The sequence below is a fragment of the Mobula hypostoma genome, chromosome 25, assembly GCF_963921235.1.
Source record: "Mobula hypostoma chromosome 25, sMobHyp1.1, whole genome shotgun sequence".
Lineage (NCBI taxonomy): Eukaryota > Metazoa > Chordata > Chondrichthyes > Myliobatiformes > Myliobatidae > Mobula > Mobula hypostoma.
In genome coordinates, this window is record NC_086121.1 from 44,642,993 (window position 1) to 44,666,742 (window position 23,750).

Sequence of the window (23,750 nt, forward strand, 5' to 3'; positions counted from 1 at the left end):
TGTTACTAAGCTCACTCTTGCCATGGTATAAGAATTGATGATTTGGAGGTTAAACAGTCACATCTGCCACACCTTCACCTTTTAGACTGTTTGTCCTTTACCCAGTTTGATTCCTTCAGTTAAATCAGTTTAGCTAATTCAACTCATTACCTCATTCATCAAGATGGCACCACTGTACAACACTCACTTGGTCGACATCTCTCAGAGAGCTCATGAAAAGGGTCTTCTTTACTTCTTATATATGTTTCTGGGACTGTTAGAGCTTGCAGTATACAGCTGCAAGATTGGTTTAGTAATCCAGTGCTTTGCCATCTCCGAGCAGATTCCAGGAAGCGAGCATGTACTCCACGAGGTCATAACTAGGACAGCCTCATTGCAAAGAAACTTCATGGCAGGGCGCGAGCTGATGTTCGACTCCAGTGTGCTGGTTAAAGCGTCCATTAATCGCCAATAAAAGCATGAAGGAAGATTGAAACATTGAGGTGAATGCGGAAGGCGAGGGAGAGATCAGCACTGACTGCCTTCCTTTTGATTGCTGCTGAGAAAGGGCCTGTCAGCAGCCTATCGCTGTGTGTCTCCCTGTGGCAGGTGTAGCCTCATGTGGTGTCCCACTCTTTCGATGAATGTCAGTGGTTCCGCGTTTATGGATTGGACTATTGAGTTTACATACTGTGGATTTTTCCAGGCTTATGGTTTTTATATTCTGTGCTTTTTTAATCACGTGTTCCTTTCCTATTTTGTTGTGTGAGGGGAGGGAGTTTGAGGGTTGATGTCCTGTTGGTTTTTTGTGTGAAGGAGGGCTTGTTTTTTGGAGGTTGATGTTCCTTGTTCAGTTTCATGCAAAAAGAGGGGTTTGGGGGTTGTTGAACTTGTCGCTGTTCTTTTTTGTGCGGGGGTGGGGGGATTGATGTTTTTCTCTGAACAACTTTCATGTTCTTTCTTAGCACCTGTTTGTTATCTTTGTTTTTATCAAGAACTAGGCTATATAGCTACAAAGTAATCAAGTTTTTATTTTTAAAAGTGGTCTATTTCTTAATGCATTACTTGCTTTAACAAAATACAAAGATTTCTCCCTGCAACAATTAATATTTTTGAAAATGAATGTTTGGAAATCTAAAATGTGCTCTTTTCTACTGACACAATAATCCAGAAGACAAAATAAACATCTAAAACAAAATTTATATAAAAGGTCCAAGGTAGCTAAGACTTTTTGACAGTAGTGCAAGTGGGTGCGAGTGTGTTCAAAATAATTCCAGATAGCACCAATGTGAAACATAGAAACAATTATGATACAGCTGAAATGAATCCAAGATAAAAGAATCTTGGAAGAGTAATAGCACACAATACTTCCATTAGTCCCCATTAAATGTAGTCTGGTCAAACCTGTTTACCAAATTATCAAGCTGGAATTCATGAGCACTTTTTCATCTGACAGGACATTAATTCAAATAATGAGCAATAAGATTACGACCAGAATTCTGTGTTCCAAACAAGTTTCTCAATAATATTGACTTAACTGCTCTGCTTGAAAGTTTGCCCCTCTATAAATTAACATTGTGTTTTGCATGTCAATCACATACCCATATTTATATATCTACAATTCCTAGCCACTTTTGACTGTTATAAGGAGTTTTCTTTCACTGTAGAGAACATTGTACATATAAACAAGAGAGGTTGTAAGAAATTTATAAAACAGAATACTCCATGTACTGGGAATCCTGAAATGAAATGAAAAGTGCTGGAAATAATACATAAGGCAGTATCTGTGAAGGAAAAAAGTTAGTGCCACAAGTTTTAAATCAGAATTAGGAACAGCGGAACTGAGTTTTAAAATACAGGGAAACTGAGGTAAGAAAAGAATGCAAATGAAAATATGGTATACTACAGAAGGGAGAAGGGAGAACGAGTAGCAGTAACAAAATGAGTGAAAGGTTTTTGTTTTGGAAGAAAATACTCAGTACTTCTTGGAAAGTTAAGTACTCAGTTATGCAAAAATACACGAAAAATTGCAAATGCTGGAAAGGCTGAATATCATAAAACGTGGGATCCAGAAGGCTATCTGTATTATACCTAACTGAAAGTTGAGGTGTTGTTCCTCAAGCTCCCATGATGCACCAGTGGTCCTGGAAGCTGAAGCATAGATTAAAATTAATGGTTCATATGAAAATGAACTACTTACCATCTAATCTGGGGCCACCTCCATATCTGGCATAGAAGATGTCAGCTGCCTTCTGAGAAATCCTTTTAACATCACAAATTTTATCAGGAGTCAATCTGTTATGTGCACATAACTGCTGAGAATTATCAATTGGCTTTGTTGCTGCAGAGTCATCCAGCCATTTTCGTAGCCAGTCTACTGGTAGAAATTCATAATGCTCTCCTACAACAAATAATAGGTAACTTTTAGATCCTGGTTTTAAACTAGCAACACTACCTTGTAAAAAGATATGAACTTAGACATTTTCAATGTCTGAAACAGTTAGCAAACTTCTTTCATGATTGGAATCTCCAATCAACCTTTAACACCAACTATGTTCCAACGTCTAGCCACACTTCCAAATTTAATCTGTGCCTGACAGAAAGACCTCTATTTCAGTAATACAGTAACATCTGCAAACACTGCCCTTCCCACCTATGCACTGCTACAATTCAGTTATCATTATCTATATAATTTGGCCTGCGTTACTGACTCATGATTGCATACAAATATTTCAAGCGGCTGAAACTCCTCCTTCAAATGAAATCTTTTATATAGATGTGCATATTAAAAAACTCCATCTTTTAAAATATACATACCTTCTTTTGCTGGTAACATGTTAAAGAGTTCTTGCACTTCCTCGTGCTTGGCTTTGCCCTTGTCTACACTCTGCTTCCTCATCTCAGCCATTTCCATGCACCATTCTTCAAATTTTTTGTTGTCACGTTCAACCATTTTCTGTAGATGTGCTGAAAAAAGGGAAGGAAAATCCTTTGGAAAGTGAGTTAACTATGGGTTTACTGTTTATAGCCAATGGAAATACAATTCTACCATATAACAATAACAGTTTAACATATAACGATATAACAAAAGGAACAATAGGAATCTTGCTTTGAATGGACATGGCATGAATAGTAACCACAACTTGAACTTAGATGGACACTTTAATATAGTAAAACTACATGTATGTGTTTAGTCAAATCCAGCCAACTAAAGAAAATATTTGGGCATGATCAAAAACTTCACCAAAACCTTAAAAAGAGGCAGAGGGGAGTAAAAGTTTGAAGTTTAACTTCCAGAGCTCAAGGCTTTGCCAGCATGGTTAGTGTGGTATAGCAATGTTATTCGGGAATAACTAAGAGGCTGGAACTGGAAACACCTGCATCACAGAGCATTGTGCAGGGGTGGAGCTGCTTGGAGATATAAGGGCAATATATCTGATAACATTGATGAGAAATAGAAGATATGCCTGGTCCTCGGGTTGAGATTCTAAATTGAAGAAAGTCCAATTTTTAAAGATATCAGAAAGGATTTGACAAGTGTGTATTGGGGCAGGCTGTTTTCTGGCAAAGGTGTACTTGGTAAGTGGGAAGTCAGCAAAAAGTACAATTTTGAGAGTACAAAGTTTGAATGCGCCTGTCAGAATATAAGGTAAAGATAACAGGTGTAGGGAACCTTGGTTTCCAAGAGATATTGAGGCCTTGGTTAAGAAAAAAAATAGGAGATCAAAAGTAGGAACAAATGAGAACATTATGAAGTATAAGAAATGCAAGACAACATTCAGGAAAGCAATCAGGAGGACTAAAAGAAGGCATGATGTAGCCCTAACAGACAAGGTGAAGGAAATGCTAAGGGATTCTACAGATACAGTTGCAAGAAAAATTTTGTGAACTCTTTGCAATTATCTGATTTTCTACATTAATTATTCACAAAATGTAGTCAATAATACACAAACACAATCTGCCTAAACTAATAACACACAAACATTTGTACTTCTCATCAATACTGAGTACACCATTGAAACAATCACAGTCTAGGTTCAAAACGCTATGTGAATCTCTGAAGTAATGCTTTCTACAAAACCTATTTGGAGTCAGATGTTCCAATCAGTGAGATGAGATTGGAGGTGTGGGTTATAGAGATCCCCTGCCCTATAAAAAGACACACAAAGTCAGGTTACTGACAGAGTCTGCTATTCTCAAGAAAGATCTGTTATGTGCACCATGCCTCGATCAATATGTGCACGATGCCGCGATCAAAACAACTTTCAAAGGACCTTTGAAGAAGAATTGTAGAGATGCATGAAGCTGGAAAAGGCTACAAAAGCATTTCTAATGATCTGAATGTTCATCAGTACATGATAAGAGAAACTGTCTACAAATGGAGGAAATTCAGTACTGTTGCTACTCTTCCTGGGAGTGGGCAACCTGTAAAGATCACACCAAGAAAACAACATGCAATGTTGAAGGAAGTGAAAAAGAATCCAAAGGTAACTGTAGGCTTTCTATGTAACAGCAAAAGACCTGCAGAAATCTCTAGAACTTGTTAAAGTCTCCGTTCATGTGTCCGCTAGAAGAAAAACACTGAACAAGAATGGTGTTCAAGGAAGGGCATCACAAAGCTGAGAAAACCACTGCTCTCCAAAAAAAAACATTGCTGCACGTCTCAAGTTTGCAAAAGACGACCTGGATGTTCCACAACGCTTCTGGGACAATGTTCTATGGACAGATGAGACAAAGTTGAACTTTCCGGCAGAAATGCACACCGTTATATTTGGAGGAAAAAGGGCACTGCACACCAACACTAAAACGTCATGACAACTGTGAAGCATGATGGAGGGAGCATCATGGCTTGGGGTTGCTTTGCTGCCTGAGAGCCTAGACAGCTTGCAATCCTTGAGGGAATAATGAATTCAAAATTGTATTAAGCCATTTTACAGGAGAATGTCAAGGTAGCAGTCCATCACCTGAAGTTTAGAAGCTGGATGATGCAACAAGATAATAATCTGACACATAAGAGTAAATCAACAACAGAATGGTTTAAAAAGAAGAAAATTTGTGTTTTGGAATGGCTAAGTCAGAATCCAATTGAGATGCTGTGCCATGACCTGAAGAAGGCTGTTCATACAAGGTATCCCAGAAATATTGAAGAACTGAAACAGTTTTGTATGGAGAAACGATTTAAAATAGCTCCTCACCATTGTGCAAATCTGACCAGTAGCTACAAGAAACGTATGATGGAGGTTATCGCTGCTAAAGGAGGTTCTACCAGTTACTAAATACAAGGGTTCAAATACTTTTTCCAGCCTGGACTGTGAGTGATTAAACAATCTGTTCAATAAAGACATGACAAGTATAATTGGTCTGTATTATTAGTTTAGGCAGATTGTGTTTGTCTATTATTGTGACTTACACAAAGATCTGACCGCATTTTATAACTAACTAATGCAGAAAAACAGTAATTGCAAAGGGTTCACAAACTTCTTCTTGCAACTGCATTATAAGAGCAAAAGGATTACAAGGGACAAAATTGGATTTCTGGAAGATCAGAATGGTAATCCACATGTGGACTCAAAAGAGATAGGGTAGATCTTAAATGAATTTTTGCATCTGTACTTACTCAGGAGACAGACACAGAGTTCATAGGAGTGAAGCAAAGTGGCATCAACTTCACTGTACAGATTACAGAATAAGAGGTGTTTGATGTCCTGAGGCAAATTAGGGTGTTTAAGTCCCGAGGGTCTAACAAGGTGTTCCCTTGGATCCTGTGGGAGCCAAGTGCAGAAATTGTCAGGGCCCTAGCAGAGATATTCAAATCATCCTTAGTGACAGGTGAAATACCACAGGATTGGAGGATAGCCAATATTGCTCTGCTGTTTAAGACAGGCTCGAAAAATAAACAGGAAATTATAGGCCAATGAGCCTGACATCAGCAGTGGGAAAGTTATTGGAAGGTATTCCAAGGGACTGAATATATGAGTATTTGGATCGACATGGACTGATTAAGGATATTCAGCATGGCTTCATGCGTGATAGGTCATGTCTAACCAAGCTTACATAGTTTTTCAAGGACGTTACCAGGAAAGTGGATGAAGGCAAGGCAGTGGAGGTTGTCTACATGGATGTTAGCAAGGCGCTAGACAAAGTCCCTTACAGGAGGTTGGTCAAGAAGGTTCATTCGCACAGCATTCAAGATGAGGTAGCAAATTAGATTAGACATTGGCTTTGTGGGAGAAGCAAGAGAGTGGTAAATGGTTGCCTCTCTGACCAGAGGCCTGTGACTAGTGGAGTGCCACAGATATCAGTGCTGGGTCCATTGTTGTTTGTCATGCGAGAACCTACACACTTTTATAGAAGCTTCCTTCACTGTGCTATCAGAATTTGGAACAGCCTTCCAGATGCTGTGGTTGGAAACATCTGCAACGATGGGGTCCAAGCCTTCAAGAGTCAAGTGCACAAACACCTATCATCTCTGGAAGGGAAGTCACATGCTTCTTCATAAGCTATCATGAAGGGGACCAGGATGGCAATGCTTGGTTGTTGGTAGATAGGGTTAATACCTGACTTTCAAGAGCACTTGTGAGTTATGTTCCGGCTGGACTTAGTCCTTAAACTGTTGGAGAACAGTGCGGAAAGTACAGGGGCTGTTTTCTCCTGGTAGGGATTAGTTTTTAGTTCCAAGTGCTCTTGCCACGTTCTGTCACCCTGCAACCTTATCCTTCAGACTCTTTGAATTATGGAGGACAGCAGGTGTATGAATGTCTCTCTCCAGCAGACTTCATCATGATCATCATGACTCCAGTATTTCTACTATTTTTTAATGTTTCTTAATTGTACATATGCTTTTTTTGTGTTCTATCGCTGGGCAGCAGTGAACCATCTGATTGGCCTATCAGAATTCTCTTTGGGAACCAGTTGACTTAATCAGCATTTCTTATCTGGTTATTGTTCACGATTGCAATTAATTAAAAAAAAAATCTACATGAACAATCTGGATGATAAGTCTGAGTCTGACCCTGTGGTGCAGAAGGGTGGGACAGAGAAGAGGAGAGCTGTCGTCATTGGAGACTCTATAGCCAGGGGAGCTGACAGGAGATTTTGTGGACGTGAGAAGGACACCCGCATGGTTTGCTGCCTCCTGGGTGCCAGGGTCCGGGATGTCTCTGACCGGGTGCACGACATCCTGGTACGAGAGAGAAAGCAACCAGAAGTCGTGATACATGTTGGCACCAACGGCATAGGCAGGAAGAGGGATGAGGTCCTGAAGTGTGAGTTTCGGGAACTAGGCAGTAGGCTGAAGAACAGGACCTCAAGGGTGGCTTTCTCAGGATTGCTGCCAGTGCTACATGATAGCGATGGTAAGAATTGGAGGAGATGGCAGTTGAATGCGTGGCTGAGGAGTTGGTGCAGGGGGCAAGGTTTTAGATTTTTGGATCATTGGGATCTCTTCTGGGGAAGGTGGGACCTGTACAGATTGGATGGGTTGCACCTGAACTCGAGGGGGAGCAACATCCTTGCAGGTAGGTTTGCTAGCATGGTTCAATGGGACCTGGAGCGCTAGAGCTGTGAAAGAAGTGCATGGAATAAAGCCAGGTCTAACATATAGAGAGGCTTTGAGGAAAGAGAAGTAGAATAAAGGGTATAAAGGTAGTAAGGTAAAAGGGCTGAAGTGTGTGTACTTCAATGCAAGAAGCATCAGGAACAAAGGGGGTGAACTGACCGCTTGGAAACATACATGGAATTATGATGTAGTGGCCGTTACAGAGACTTGGCTGTCACTAGGGAAGGAATGGATTCTCAATATTCCTGGATTTCAGTGCTTTAAAAGGGATGGGGGGGAGGGGAGGAGGGGTGGCATTACTGGTCAGGGATACTATTACAGCTACAGAAAGGGTGGGTAGTGTAGCAGGATCCTCTTTGAAGTCAGTATGGGTGGAAGTCAGGAACAGGAAGGGAGAAGTTACTCTATTGGCAGTATTCTATAGGCCCCCTGGTAGCAGCAGAGATACCGAGCAGATTGGGAGGCAGATGTTGGAAAGGTGCAAAAATAACAGGGTTGTTATCATGGGTGACTTTAACTTCCCTAATATTGATTGGCACCTGATTAGCTCCAATGGTTTAGATGGGGCAGAGTTTGTTAAGTACGTCCAGGATGGATTCCTGTCACAGTATGTTGACCGGCCGAACAAGGGGAATGCCATACTAGATCTTGTATTTGATAACGAACCGGGTCAGGTCACAGATCTCTCAGTGGGTGAGCAGCTGGGAGTCAGTGACCACCGCTCCCTGGCCTTTAGCATTATCATTGAAAAGGATAGAATCAGAGAGGACAGGAAAATTTTTAATTGGGGAAGGGCAAATTATGAGGCTATAAGGCTAGAACTTGCAGGTGTGAATTGGGATGATGTTTTTCAGGGAAATGTACTATGGACATGTGGTCGATGTTTAGAGATCTCTTGCGGGATGTTAGGGATAAATTTGTCCCGGTGAGGAAGATAAAGAATGGTAGGGTGAAGGAACCATGGGTGACAAGTGAGGTGGAAAATCTAGTCAGGTGGAAGAAATCAGCATACATGAAGTTTAGGAAGCAAGGATCAGATAGGTCTATTGAGGAATATAGGGTAGCAAGAAAGGAGCTTAAGAAGGGGCTGAGAAGAGCAAGAAGGGAGCATGAGAAGGCCTTGGTGAGTAGGGTAAAGGAAAACCCCAAGGCATTCTTCAATTATGTGAAGAACAAAAGGATGACAGGAGTGAAGGTGGGACCGATTAGAGATAAAGGTGGGAAGATGTGCCTGGAGGCTGTGGAAGTGAGCGAGTTCCTCAATGAATACTTCTCCTCGGTATTCACCAATGAGAGGGAACTTGATGACAGTGAGGACAATATGAGTGAGGTTGATGTTCTGGAACATCCTTGCAGCACTCCACTAGTTACAGGCCTCCAGTCACACAGGCAACCATCTACTACCACTCTCTGACTTCTGCCACAAATCCAATGTCTAATCTAATTTTGATGGAGAATGGACGTGAAAGCACAGAGGAACATCTGGAGAAATTTCTGAAACGCTCGTTCGCTGCTGTCGTTACTGCATGGTCAGGAATCTTTCAGAGGGTAGGCCTCAAAATCCCCGGCCTTGCCTGCTTTTGGCGACCGAGAAGGAGGTCAAATCGCTCGGACAGAGATGGCGATCAGTACTCGGTGTCGGAGAGCTGATCAGAGCTCGAAGTTTTCGGATGACTCAGAGTCGGATTGTGGTCGGCATGGCAGGGAGAGTTTTTCTTCCTTCTCCTGTCTGTGTGAGATGTGGGACATTTGAGAGACTTTGAACTTTATTGTGCTCATGGATTTCTTCATCAAGTTATGGTATTGTTGCACTGTTGTAACTATATGTTATAATTATGTGGTTTTGTCAGTTTTTCCATTCTTGGTCTGTCCTGTGTTTTGTGATATCACACCAGAGGAAATATTATATCATTTCTTAATGCATGCTTTACTAAATGACAATAAAAGAGGACTGCGTGTCATAATCTAATTTACTACCTCACCTTAAATGCCAAGCAGCTGAACCTTCCTGACAAATTTCCAAGGCAGGACTTTGTGAAATGCCTTGCTGAAGTCCATGTACACAATATCCACTGCTTTGACTGCATCCACTTTCCTGGTAAAATCCTTGAAAACTTTAAAATATTGCTTAGACACAACCTACCACACACAAAGACATGCTGACTATCCCTACTCAATCCCTGTCTATCAAAATAGTCAATTATCCAGTCTCTTAGAATGCCTTCCAATAACTTTACCACTGCTGATGACAGGTTCCAGATTTATTCTTAAAGTCTCTCTTAAACAGCTGAACGACAAAAGCTATCCTCCAATCCTCCAGTACCTCACCTGCTAAGGATGATTTAAATCTCTTCTACAGCCCTTGCAATTTCTGCCCTCACCTCCCACAGGATCTGAGGGAACACTCTGTCAGGCCCTGGGGATGTGAGCACCCTGATCTGTCTCACACAACAAACACCTCCTCCTCCGTAAAATGTATAGGTCCATTACCTCACTGCTGCTTTGTCTCACTTCTATAAACTCTGCATCCATCTCCTAAGTAAATACAGACACAAAAACTTGATTCAAGATCTCCCCCATCTCTCTTAGCTCCATGCATAGATTACCATTCTGATCTTCCAGGAGACTAATCTGTCCCTTGCAATCCTTTTGCTCTTAAAATATCTGTAGAAGCCCTTCGGATTCTCCTTCACCTTTTCTGCTAGAGCAATGTCATGCTTTCTTTTAACCCTCCTGATTTCTTCAAGTGTTCTCTTGCATTTCTTATACTCAAGTATCTCATTTGTTCCAACCTGTCGATACCTGTAATACACCCCTCCGTTTTTTCCTTAATTAAGGCCTCCTATATCTCTCAAAAACTAAGGTTCCCCAAACCAGTTATCTTTGTCTTTTATTTGGAGCAAACGAGATGCTGAGAATGTTGTGGATAGTACATTTAGTGAGTTCATCACATCGCAGCTTAAGGATCCAAGGAAAGATAGGGAATGGGTGACCAACAGGAAGAGTAGTAGCAGGAAGGTAGTACAGGGGTCTCCTGCAGTCATCTCCCTCCAAAACAGATTTACCGCTTTGGGGTCTGTTGGGGGAGATGACTCATCGGGTGAAGGCAGCAGTAGCCAGGATCATGGCACTGTGGGTTGCTCTGCTGCGCATGAGGGCAAGAAAAACAGTGGCACAAAGAGTGTTGTGGTAGGGGATTCCATAGTAAGGGAAATAGAGAGGAGCTTCTGTGGCCGCAAAAGGGACTCCAGAATGGTGTGTTGCCTCCCGGGTGCAGGGGTCAGAGATGTCTCGGAGAGGCTGCAGGGCATTCTGAAGGGGAGGGTGAGCAGCCAGCTGTCGTGGTGCATGTAGGTACTAACGATATAGGAAGAAAGCGGGATGAGGTCCTACAAGCTGAATTTAGGGAGCAAGGAGATCAATTAAAGAGTAGGACCTCAAAGGTAATAATCTCAGTATTATTACCGGTGCCACGTGCTAGCCAGAGTTGGAATAGCAGGATAGCTAGAATGAATATGTGGCTTGAGCAGTGGTGCAGGAGGGAGGGTTTCAGATTCTTGGGGCATTGAAACCGCTTCTGGGAGAGGTGGGACCAGTACCATCCGTACGGTCTACATCTGGGCAGGGCTGGGATCAATGTCCCAGGGAGAGTGTTTGCTAGTGCTGTTGGGGAGGCTTTAAACTAATATGGCAGGGGGATGGGAACGCACACAGAAAAGAAGAGGGCAGTGATGCAGAGACCAAAGCTAGAGTTAGTGAAGGAAAAAGTAAGAGTAGAGTGCGTAAAAGTAAAAAGCAAAAATTGCATAGGTCACTAGATTCTAAAAGGACAATAAGGGCACTTTATCTAAATGCCCGTAGTATTAGAAACAAGGTTAGTGAACTTGTGACACAGGTCAGTACAGAAATCCCCCACTTTTCGAACATTCGCTCTACGACACCTCACTGTTACGAAAGACCTACATTAGTTACCTGTTTTCTCTAATAGAAGGTGTTTTCACTGTTATGAAAAAAGGCAGCGCGCGAAAAAAAAAGCAGCATGTGCCCCGAGCAGCCGCTCTCCCCCGGATTCGGAACGGCATTCTCGCCGGCATTGCTTTAACACTTGCCTGTGAGCATCGGTTTGCAAGATGGGTTCTAAGGTATTGGAAAAGCCTAAAAGAGCTCGTAAGGGTGTTACACTTAGCGTAAAACTAGACATAATTAAGCGTTTCAATCCTGGTGAACGAAGTAAGGACAAAGTGAGTTTGGCTTGTGGAAGTTGATGAAGATGATGTTGAAGAAGTTTTGGCATCCCATGACCAAGAACTGATAGATGAAGAGCTGATGTAATTGGAAGAGGAAAGGATAACAATCGAAACCAAATACAGTAGCAAACGGACTAAAAGTGAAGTCGTCCAGGAACTGAACATGAAACATCTGTGTGGGATTTTCGCTGCAATTATTACAGAAAAGTACGACTTTAATTTTGAAAGGTTTAGGGCATATTTGCAAGATGGCTTGAGTCCTTACAAAGAACCGTATGATAGAAAAATGCGCAAGGCTAAGCAGTCAAGCAAGCCTTCCACATCAGCCACAGCAGACGACGAACCTTGACCTTCAACATAGAGGCAGGTAGACATAGAAGATGACCTGCCTGCCTGATGGAAACAGACGACACCTCAGTGTCCCACCACCCCATCCCCCGGGCTGCGGACAGATACCGATTCGCGAAGAATGCAGCGGTAGCCGGGAGGCACCCAGCACATCTTTAAGAAAAAAAGCCGAAAAAAACAAGCTAATTAATCAGGTGCCACCCGGCACGTAAATGTCAGCCCAGATCAGAGGCCATTGCCCATTGTGTCGCCTCTGATCTGGGCCAACATTTACGTGCCGGGCGGCACCTATTTAATTAGCTTGTTTATTTCGGCTTTTTCGTAAAGATATGCTGGGTGCATCCCGGCTACCGCTGCATTCTTCACAGATCAGTATCGGTCGGCAGCCCAGAGGGTGGGGGCCACTGCACCACCCCAACCTCTGACGACTCAGCCTAACACACCATCATCAGTGTGCTCGGTGCTGACTTCCCAATTCCAGTAAGAGATACTACACTGTTTATACATTATTTCTACCTTATATCGGCTGTGTATTTTTATGCGTTATTTGGTATGATTTGGCAGCTTCACAGCTTAAAGGTTACTGGAGAGAGATTTTCATCCCAGAGCAGTTGCATGAGATTTTCTGCCGAGAGTGCTTGCGTGAGATTTTTGTTGCAAGAGAACAGTGCAGGCAATGATTGTGGAGAAATATTTCTACTTTATATAGGCTGTGTATTTATCATATCATTCCTGCTTTTACTGTACGTTACTGTTACTTTAGGTTTTATGTGATATTTGGCATGATTTGGTAGGTTATTTTTGGGACTGCGAACGCTCACCAATTTTTCCCATATAAATAAATGTTAATTACTTCTTCGCTTTATGACCTTCCAGCTTATGAACCGTTTCATAGGAACGCTCTACCTTCGGATGGCGGGGGAAACCTGTATTTGGTATGATTTGGCAGCTTCATAGCTTGAAGGTTACTGGAGAGAGTGCTTTTGCCGAGAGCGCTTGTGCCGTGTTTCTGCTGAGAGCGCTTGCGTGAGATTTTCTCTATGGTGGGCAGTGCAGACAATGATTGTAGAGAAGTATTTCTACTTTATATAGGCTGTGTATTTATCATATCATTCCTGCTTTTACTATATGTTACTGTTACTTTAGGTTTTATGTGTTATTTGGCATGATTTGGTAGGTTATTTTTGGGTCTGCGAATGCTCACAAATTTTTTCCATATAAATTAACGGTAATTGCTTCTTCGCTTTACGACATTCCGGCTTATGAACCGTTTCAGAGGGACGCTCTACCTTCGGATGGCAGGGGAAACCTGTAACAAGGCATATGAGTTAGTGGCCATTACAGAAACCTGGTTGCAAGGTGGAGATGACTGGGAATTAAATATCAAATGGTATCAGGTAATACATAAAGATAGGCACGAAGGCAGAGGAGGTGGGGTGGCACTCTTGATTAGGGATGAGATCAGGGCGATTGTGAGAGACGCTATAAGATCTACAGAGCAGAATGTTGAGTCCATCTGGATAGAGATTAAGAATAATAAAGAGAAAAAAAATCACTGGTGGGTGTGGTCTATAGGCCACCTAGTAAAAATATTTCAATGGCAGAGGCGATTAGCTGAGGCTTGTAAGAACGGAACGGCAGCTGTTTTGGGGATTTTAACTTTCACATAGACTGGGTGAATCAGGTTGGTCAAGGAAGTCTTGAGGAGGACTTCATAGAATGCATCCGTGATGGCTTTCTTGAGCAACATGTTAGTGAACTTACAAGGGAAAATACAATCTTAGATCTAGTCCTGTGCAATGAAACAGGTAAGATCAACGATCTTGTAGACAGGGATCCTCTTGGAAAGAGTGATCATAGTATGATTGAATTTCGCATTCAGATGGTGGATGAAATAGTGAGATCAAAAACTAGTGTATTATGCTTGAACAAGGGAGAGTACAATGGGATAAGGGAGTATAGGAGTTATAATGGGATATAGGAGTTGGCTGATGTGGATTGGGAGCACAGTCTATTTAGTAGGACAGTTGAGGAACAGTGGAATACTTTCAAAGAGATTTTTCACAGTGGTCAACAAAAGCATATTCTAGTCAAAAGTAAGGACAGTAAGTGTGGGGAGAGCCAGCCTTGGATAACTAAGGAAATAAAAGGTAGTATCAAATTAAAAGCTCATGTACACAAAGTCGCAAAGAGTAGTGTGAGACTGGAGGATTGAGAAAACTTTAAAAAGCCACTGAGAAAAACTAAACAAGAAATAAGGAAAGGGAAGATAGAGTATGAAAGTAAATTAGCACAAAATATAAAACCGGATAGCAAAAGTTTTCATAAATATATAAAGTGGAAGAGGGTGGCTAAAGTCAATGTAGGTCCCTTGGAAGACAAGAAGGGGAAATTGATATTGGGTGATAAGAAAATGGCTGAGGCACTGAACGACTATTTTATGTCGGTCTTCACGGTGGAGGATACGTCTAATATGCCAAAGAAGGATATTATGTACGAAATGGGAGGTGAGGACCTCAATAAAATCACTGTCACTGAAGAGATAGTGATGAGCAAACTGGAGGGCCTGAGGGTAGATAAGTCCCCTGGTCCTGATGGGATGCATCCCAGGGTGCTGAAGGAATTGGCAGAGGTTATAGCAGACACGTTGGTATCATTTATCAAAACTCTCTAGACTCTGGGCAGGTCCCGGCAGATATCATAATAAATGGCGGAGCAGGCTCGAAGGGCCGAATGGCCTACTCCTGCACCTATTTTCTATGTTTCTATGTTTCTAAATAGCGAAACATTTAGAAAGGAGTGGTTCCATTAGACAGACGCAGCTTGGATTCAGAAAAGGCAGGTCCTGTTTGACAAACTTATTGGAGCTCTTTGAGGACATAATGAGTGCAGAGGATAGAGAGGAACAGGTGGATGTCGTATACTTGGATTTCCAGAAGGCATTCGATTAGATGCCGCACAAGAGATTTATAAATAAGATACGGATGCATGGAGTCAGAGGAAGTGTACTGGCATGGACAGTGGATTGGTTAACCAATAGAAGGCAGAGAGTTGGTATAAATGGGTGTTTCTCCGGTTGGCAGTCAGTGGTGAGTGGGGTGCCACAGGGGTCGGTGCTGGGCCCGCAGCTGTTTACCATTTACATTGATGATTTAGAAGAGGGGGCTGAGTGTAGTGCAGCAAAATTTGCTGATGACACTAAACTGAGTGGAAAAGCAAATTGTACAGAGGATGTGGAGAATCTGCAGAGAGATATAGATAGGTTGAGTGGGTGGGCCAAGGTCTGGCAGGTGGAATACAATGTTGGTAACTGCAAGATCATCTACTTTGGAAGGACTAATAGAAGAACAGATTATTATTTAAATGGTGAAAGATTGCAGCATGCTGTTTTGCAGAGGGACTTGGGAGTGCTTGTTCATGAACCATAGAACCATAGAACACTACAGCACAGAAAACAGGTCATTTGGACCTTCTAGTCTGTGCCAAAACATTATTCTGCTAGCCCCATTGACCTGCATCCAGTCCATAACCCTCCAGACCTCTCCCATCCATGTACCTATCCAATTTATTCTTAAAACTTCAGAGCAAGCCGTCATTTACGTCAGATGGCAGCTCGCTCCACACTCCCACCACTCTCTGAGTGAAGAAATTCCCCCTATGTTCCCCCTAAACCTTTCCCCTTTCACTTCAAAGCCAGGTCCTCTCGTATTTATCTCTCCTAATCTAAGTGGAAAGAGCCTGTTCACATTTACTCGGTCTATACCCCTCATAATTTTGTAAACCTCTATCAAATCTCCCCTCATTCTTCTACGCTCCAAGGAATAAAGTCCTAACATGGTCAATCTTTCCCTGTAACTCAACTCCTAAAGACCCGGCAACGTCCTAGTAAATCTTCTCTGCACTCTTTCAATCGTACTGATATCCTTCCTACAGTTAGGTGACCAGAACTGCACAGAATACTCCAAATAGCTCAAATAACATCTACAAATTTGCTGATGATACAACCATTGCTGGTAGAATCCCAGATGGTGACGAGAGGGTGTACAGGAGTGAGATATGCAACCAGTGGAGTGGTGTCACAGCAACAACCTGGCACTCAATGTCAGTAAGATAAAAGAGATGATTGTGGACTTCCGTAAGGGTAAGACAAAGGAACACATACCAATCCTCAGAGGGATCAGAAGTGAAGAGAGAGAGCAGTTTCAAGTTCCTGGGTGTCAAGATCTCTGAGGATCTAACCTGGTCCCAACATATCGATCTAGTTATACAGAAGGCAAGACAGTAGCTATACTTCATAAGGAGTTTGAAGAGATTTGGCACGTCAACAAATACACTCAAAAACTTCTGCAGATGTACTTTGGAGAATGTTCTGACAGGCTGCATCACTGTCTGGTATGGGGAGGGGTGGGGGGGGGGGCTACGGCACAGGACCAAAAGAAGCTGCAGAGGGCTGTAAATCTAGTCAGCTTCATCTTGGGTACTAGCCTACAAAGTACCCAGGACATCTTCAGGGAGTGGTGTCTCAGAAAGGCAGCGTCCATTATTAAGGACCTCCAACACCCAAGGCACGCTCTGTTCTTTTTTCACTGTTACCATCAAGTAGGAGGTACAGAAGTCTGAAGGCACACACTCAGCAATTCAGGAACAGCTTCTTCTCTTCTGCCATCCGATTCCTAAATGGACATTGAACCCTTGGACACTACCTCACTTTTTTAATATACAGTATTTCTGTTTTTTGCACATTTTTTGATCTATTCAATATACATATACAGGAACTGATTTACTTATTTATTTATATTATTTATTTATTTTTCTCTTCTATATTATATATTGCATTGAACTGCTGCCGGTGATAATAAATCTGATTCTGTTTCTGATAGGTGGAGGGGTAGTTAGTGCTGAGAAAGTAATGCGATTGCATCAGGACTCAGACAAATTGGAAGAATGGGCAAAAAAGTGGCAGATGGAATACAGTGCTGGGAAATGCACGATAATTTATTTTGGTAAAAGGAACAATAGTGCACACTTTTAACTAAAACGGGAAAAAAATTCAAACATTAGAGTTGCAAAGGGCTTTAAGAGTCTCGTGCAAAACTACCAGGTGGTTAATTCACAGATTGAGTCTGTGGTAAAGAAGGCAAACGCAATGTTGACATTCATTTCAAGGGGAATAGAATATAAAAGTAAGGAGATAATTCTGAGGCTTTATAAGACACTAGTCAGGCCACACATGGAGTATCGGCAATAATTTTTGGGCCCCATAGCCCAGAAAGGATGTGTTGTCATTAGAGAAAGTCCAGTGGACGTTCACGAGGATGATTCCAGGAATGAAGGAGCTAACATATGAGGAGTGTTTGGCAGCTTCGGGCCTGTACTTACTGGAATTGAGAAGAATGTGTGGTAATCCCATTGAGACCTACTGAACATTGAAAGGACTAGATAAAGTGAATGTGGAGAGGATGTTCCTTTCGTAGGTATACCCAGAACTGGAGGGCAGAGCTTCAAAATTGATGAACAGAAGTAGAGAGGAAAATATTTAGTCAAGAAGTGGTGAATCTGTGGAAATCTCTGCCACAAACTGCGGTGGAGGCCAAGTGTGTGAGTATATTCAAAGAGGAAGTTGAAAGTTTCCTCATTGGTCGGGGCATCACGGGATATGGTGAAAGGGCAGGTGTATGGGATTGAATGGGATCCGGGATCAGCCATGATGAAATGGCAGCGCGGACGCGATGGCTGAATGGCCTAATTCTGCTCCTATGTCTTATGGAGATATGGTACAGCAGCGAAGACATGCAAATTTCTACAGATGTACTGCAGATAGCATTCTAACTGACTGCATGACCGTTTGGGTTGGGGAGTAAGGGGTTACTGCACAGGATCAAAATTAGCTGCAGAGAGTTGTAACTTAGTCAGCTCCATCATGGGCACCAGACTCTGTCCCAAGACATTTTCAAGGAGGAATGCCTCAAAAAGACAGCGTTCATCATTAAGAACCTCCCATCACCTGGTCATGCCTTGTTCTCATTGTCACCAGCAGGAAGAAGGTACAGAGCTGTGCACAGTTTCTTCGCATCTGCAGTCTGATTTCGGAATGGACATTGAACCCATGAATATATATTTACTGTAATTCAGTTTTTTCCTCTATTAGTATTTACTGCATTGTACTGCTGTTGCAAAGTCAACAAATGTCACAACATATGCCACTGATTGAGGAATATCCTTCTCGTCCATCAAACATCCTATTCCCCTCACTTACAATCCCCTATTACAACAGCTCACCTCCTCTCCTCCTTCCCTTCTGAGCCACATTGCCAGACTGGGAGCCATACTGCCAGACTGCTGTGACTTCCCTCTGCTAGGTTATTCCTCCACTCCCACAAGTTGCCTGTTGTTGAGGGTGCTGGCCACAGGGGTACTCTGCACTAGCTGTTTAACCTCTTTCATCCTGACTGTCATCCTATGTCCTGCACCTTGGGTGCAACCACCTCTCTATATTCGCTGTCTATCACTTCTTCAGACTCCCGAATAATCTGGAGTTCATCCAATTCCAGCTCCAGCTCCTTAATGCGGAGTATTCAAAGCTGCAGCTGGATGCACTTTCAGCAGGTGAAGTCATCAGAGACCCCGGAGGTCTCCCTGCCTTCCCACATCCCACAAGAGGAGCATTCAACTATGCTACTTGTTATGCCTTCTGCTCTAACTGTGCAATTATAAATACATGAACTAAAATAAATCTACAGCCTTAATGCAATCTTAGATCAACATTGTTACCAATGTTAAAGTGCATCAAACATAAGAGAAAAACATTGATAGGGACATAGAAACTTACATGGGAGTTGAACACTTATTTCCTTTTCATTGCATACTTCCACCTTCCGTCTGTACACCAACATGTAAGCGTTTCTTGAACAGTGGACACCTTTAACACATTTAGGTTTGCGTGCCTGTGATTTCGAAGGCTCTGCTACAATAAGAGCAACATTAAACCTCAATGTTTGTACCAAAGGAAGAAATGAAATGTGCAAGAAAATCCACCTTTAATTGAGAGCTACAGCGTTCTACCAGATAATATAATTATTTTTAACTATCTCTCTTAAATTTTATTGCAAAGGAAGCAGATATACTTGTATTACTTTGTGAGATGAAATATTCTAAAAAGGCATTTTAAACTGCAAATGTTGAACACAACCCTTCCAAATAAGTTGATTTGAAGACAGCATGACATATAATTGATTTGAAATATGGTTCCTGAGACCCCAATCCAAATGCAGTACTTTTGAATATGAGACTTAAACATATCACAAATTCTAACAAATCATCTATGTGCTGCCCTAAGGTAATATCAGTTGAAACAATGTTAGGTTCCCCATGTTTACTGATGATACTTAATTGTACTGCACCACCATGCTGCTACTACTATGTACTATTTAGTGTTTGATCAGTATCAAGTCCAGGATGGATCAAATTTTATTTCAACATGGCATCGATACGATTTAAGGCTAGAGTTCTTGACTCCAACTAAACTCAATTCCTAAATCTCCAATCTGATTCCTCAGGGAGGCTAAAGACAGGTACAGGAGGAAGCTTGAGTGGAAACTCCAGCAGAACAACATGAGAGAGGTCTGGAGGGGGATGAGGACCATCACTGGGTTCCGGCAAACTAGCAACAGAGGAGTTGAGGGAAGTGTGGACAGGGCCAACGAACTTAACCTGTTCTTTAACAGATTTGACATTGTGACCCCTGCCCATCCCCCACATGAGCCATCTGTTGTCAGCCCCCAATCAACACATGTTCCACTCTCCCCTCCTACCCCTCCTCACAGTCCCCCACCCTGCTCTCATGACTATACCCCTCCCCCACACAAAACTACCACAGTGGGCTTCACGGCTGAACAGGTGAGAAGACAGCTGAAACGTCTCAACCCAAGCAAGGCTGCAGGACCGGATGGTGTCAGTACCAGAGTGCTCAAAGCCTGTGCCCCTCAGCTACGTGGAGTACTTCGCCATGTATTCAACCTGAGCCTGAGGCTCCGGAGGGTTCCTGGACTGTGGAAAACGTCCTGCCTCGTCCCTGTGCCGAAGACGTTGCGCCCCAGCGGCCTCAATGACTTCCCCCATCATGAAGACCCTGGAGAGACTTGTTCTGGAGCTGCTCCAGCCTATGGTCAGGCCAAACTTAGATCTCCTCCAGTTCGCCTACCAGCCCCGACTAGGAGTTGAGGATGCCATTGTCTACCTGCTGAACCGTGTCTACGCCCACCTGGACAAGCCAGCGAGCACTGTGAGGGTCATGGTTTTTGACTTCTCCAGTGTGTTCAACACCATCCGCCCTGCTCTGCTGGGGGAGAAGCTGACAGCGATGCAGGTGGATGCTTCCCTGGTATCATGGACTCTTGATTACCTGACTGGCAGACCACAGTGCGTGTGCTTGCAACACTGTGTGTCCGACAGAGTGATCAGCAGCACTGGGGCTCCACAGGGGACTGTCTTGTCTCTCTTTCTCTTCACCATTTACACCTCGGACCTCAACTACTGCACAGAGTCTTGTCATCTTCAGAAGTTTTCGGATGACTCTGCCATAGTTGGATGCATCAGCAAGGGAGATGAGGCTGAGTACAGAGCTACTGTAGGAAACTTTGTCACATGGTGTGAGCAGAATTATCTGCAGCTTATGTGAAAAAGACTAAGGAGCTGGTGGTAGGCCTGAGGAGAGCTAAGGTACCGCGGTGTGACCCGTTTCCATCCAGGGGGTCAGTGTGGACATGGTGGAGGGTTACAAATACCCGGGGATACGAATTAACAATAAACTGGACTGGTCAAAGAACACTGAGGCTGTCTACAAGAAGGGTCAGAGCCATCTCTACTTCCTGAGGAGTCTGAGGTCCTTTAACATCTGCCGGACGATACTGAGGATGTTCTACGAGTCTGTAGTGGCCAGTGCTATCATGTTTGCTGTTGTGTGCTGGGGCAGCAGGCTGAGGGTGGCAGACACCAACAGAATCAACAAACTCATTCGTAACGCTAGTGATGTTGTGGGGATGGAACTGGACTCTCTCACGGTGGTGTCTGAAAAGAGGATGCTGTCTAAGTTGCATGACATCTTGGTCAATGTCTCCCATCCACTACATAATGTACTGGGTGGGCACAGGAGTACATTCAGCCAGAGACTCATTCCACTGAGATGCAGCACTGAGCGTCATAGGAAGTCATTCCTGCCTGTGGCCATCAAACTTTACAACTCCTCCCTTGGAGGGTCAGACACCCTGAGCCAACAGGCTGGTCCTGGAATTATTTCATAACTTACTGGCATAATTTACATATTAATATTTAACTATTTATGGTTCTATGACTATTTATTATTTATGGCGCAACTGTAACGAAAAACCAATTTCCTCCTGGGATCAATAAAGTATGACTATGACTATACTCTGAATGTTATCAGGTGGTTCACAACCATATTAGTCCACGCTCAGTTTCAAGCTCCATATCCTCCTCACTTTCTCAGATTTGTGCAAATGATTCCTGACATCATCCAACGTTGAGTTGAAGAGGTAGAGAGCAGGACCGCCATCACTGCAAACTAGAGAAGAAAATGGAAAAGAACAGCCATTCCATGACACTCCACACAGCTCCCACTGAGGAATTATTAACCAGTGCCAATAGAAAAAGCATATAAACAAGTCGAGGACAGCAAAAGGGCGCTAAATCACAGCCCCAGTGACTCAAATTCAATCTTAATCTCTGGCGTGATCCGCATGGAGTTTGCAAATACCCCTGTGACTCTGTGGATTTCCTCAAGGTTCTGTAGTTTCCTCACACAATCCAAAACTTTGTGGCCAAGTTTGCGGATGATGCTAAGGTAGGGAGAGGGGCAGACAGTGTTGAGGAAGCCGGGAGCCTGCAGAAGGCTTAGGCAGAGTAAGAGAATGTACAAAGATGGAATACAGTGCAGGGAAATGTATGGTCCTGCACTTTGCAGAAGGAATAAAGTCACTGACTAGTTTCTAAACGGAGTGAATTCAAAAAATCAGATGCGCAGGATTCCCTACAGGTTAACTTGTAGGTTGAATAGGTGGTAAGGAGGGCAAAGGCAATGTTCGGATTTATTTCCAGAGAACTAGAATATAAAAAACTATGTAATGCTGAGGCTTTATAAGACATTGGTCAGATCGCATTACAGAGATAAAGAGGTGGTTCACAAGAATAATACTGGGAATGAAAGGGTTAATGGGTGAGGAATGTTTCATGGCTCTCGCCTGTACTCGCTGGAGTTTAGTAAAATGAGGGGGAATCTCACTGAAATCTATCGAATATGGAAAAGGCCTAGATCAAGTGGATGTGGGGGGGGGGGATGTTTCCAAAGTAGGTGAGTTTAGGACCTGAGAACAGCCTTAGAACAGAGAGAAACCTATTTAGAACAGAGATGAAGAGGAATTTCTTTGGCCAAATGGTAGTGAATTGAGTATATTTAAAGCAGAGGTTGATAGTTTCTTGATTAGTCAAGGCATCAAAGGTTACAGAGAGAAGGCAATAGAATGGGGTTCATAGGGATAACAAATCGGCCATGATGGAATAGCACAACAGACTCAATGAGCTGAATGTCTTAATTCTACTCCTATATCTTATACAGGTATGCAAGTCAACTGTCCACTGAAAATTAGCCTCATGTGGAGGAGAATCTGAAGTGAGTTGATGGGAACATGAGGAGAATAAATTGGGATTAATGTAAATGGGTGTTTGATGGCTGGTGAGGATTAGGTGGGCCGCAAGGCCTGTTTTTGGTTTGTATGTATCTACAAAAATGTCTGCAACCAAGTGATCTTTCCAATCACTTTGCATGGAAGGTACATAATTTGCAAGATGATAAGTTAAAAGGGAAAGAAAAAAATCAAAGTTTTTTCTTAAAATTAATGTTGCAGCAAAGCAGCTATCAGTAGCATACTTTTATTTCAACACATATGGTTGGTACATCAGTTACTAAGCTTTGATTTAAACAGCCTACACTTAATGAGTAATTTTCAGATAGGCTTGTCCATCAATGGTATCTATAAACCACTATACTAATTAAATACCAATGACCAAATAAATAACTATTTAACTTGTGCAAGAGCTTAAGCTTAAGATACAGTGGAATATTTTGATCAGCACAGGGTCCAATGTGCCAAGACTATGGCATGGCATGAGTTCGTTGTCAGAATCCTCTGCATGCAGAGCTTCCCATCTCAGCCGTGGGCATTTGACTGCACAATATCAGAGCTGCATTGGAAGAGACAAATAAACAAATTGCATAACTTACCACCGAGCTAAAACAGTGTGTAGCCCTGACAACTAAGGACCAAACATGCAGCACAGCACACTCATTCTACAAAAAATTATTTGTAAAACTTCTGAACTCATCCCAACAGCAAGTCTTTGGTTGCTTACCAAGATCTTCCTCTATTCCCAACTGCAGCTTCTTTCCTTCCATTTTCTCAATCTCCTCATCATTAAATTTATACCAGTCGCCAGTCCTGTCATCTCGTACGTGTGCAATGTAATGGCCGGAATATGCACTCACCCCTCTGTGGATCAGCACTGCACTTAACTCATAAACACAGCCAATATCTAGCAGGTAAGAA

General features: G+C 42.7%; 1 protein-coding gene across 10 annotated transcripts in view; it reads right to left on the reverse strand.

Annotated features, from left to right (window-relative positions):
- usp48 (ubiquitin specific peptidase 48) overlaps positions 1 to 23,750 on the reverse strand; it is a 243,158-nt gene that overhangs the window by 96,196 nt on the left and 123,212 nt on the right. For all 10 annotated transcript variants that reach the window (XR_010016075.1, XR_010016074.1, XR_010016076.1 and 7 more), the window contains 4 exons: positions 23,557 to 23,736; positions 18,962 to 19,096; positions 2,797 to 2,946; positions 2,180 to 2,380 (listed from right to left, as the gene is read on the reverse strand). Coding sequence is in view for 5 of the 10 variants with exons in the window: in XM_063033067.1 (XP_062889137.1) it covers positions 2,180 to 2,380; positions 2,797 to 2,946; positions 18,962 to 19,096; positions 23,557 to 23,736 (666 nt within the window). In the remaining 5 variants the exon portion in view is untranslated. The remainder of the gene's footprint in view (positions 1 to 2,179; positions 2,381 to 2,796; positions 2,947 to 18,961; positions 19,097 to 23,556; positions 23,737 to 23,750) is intronic.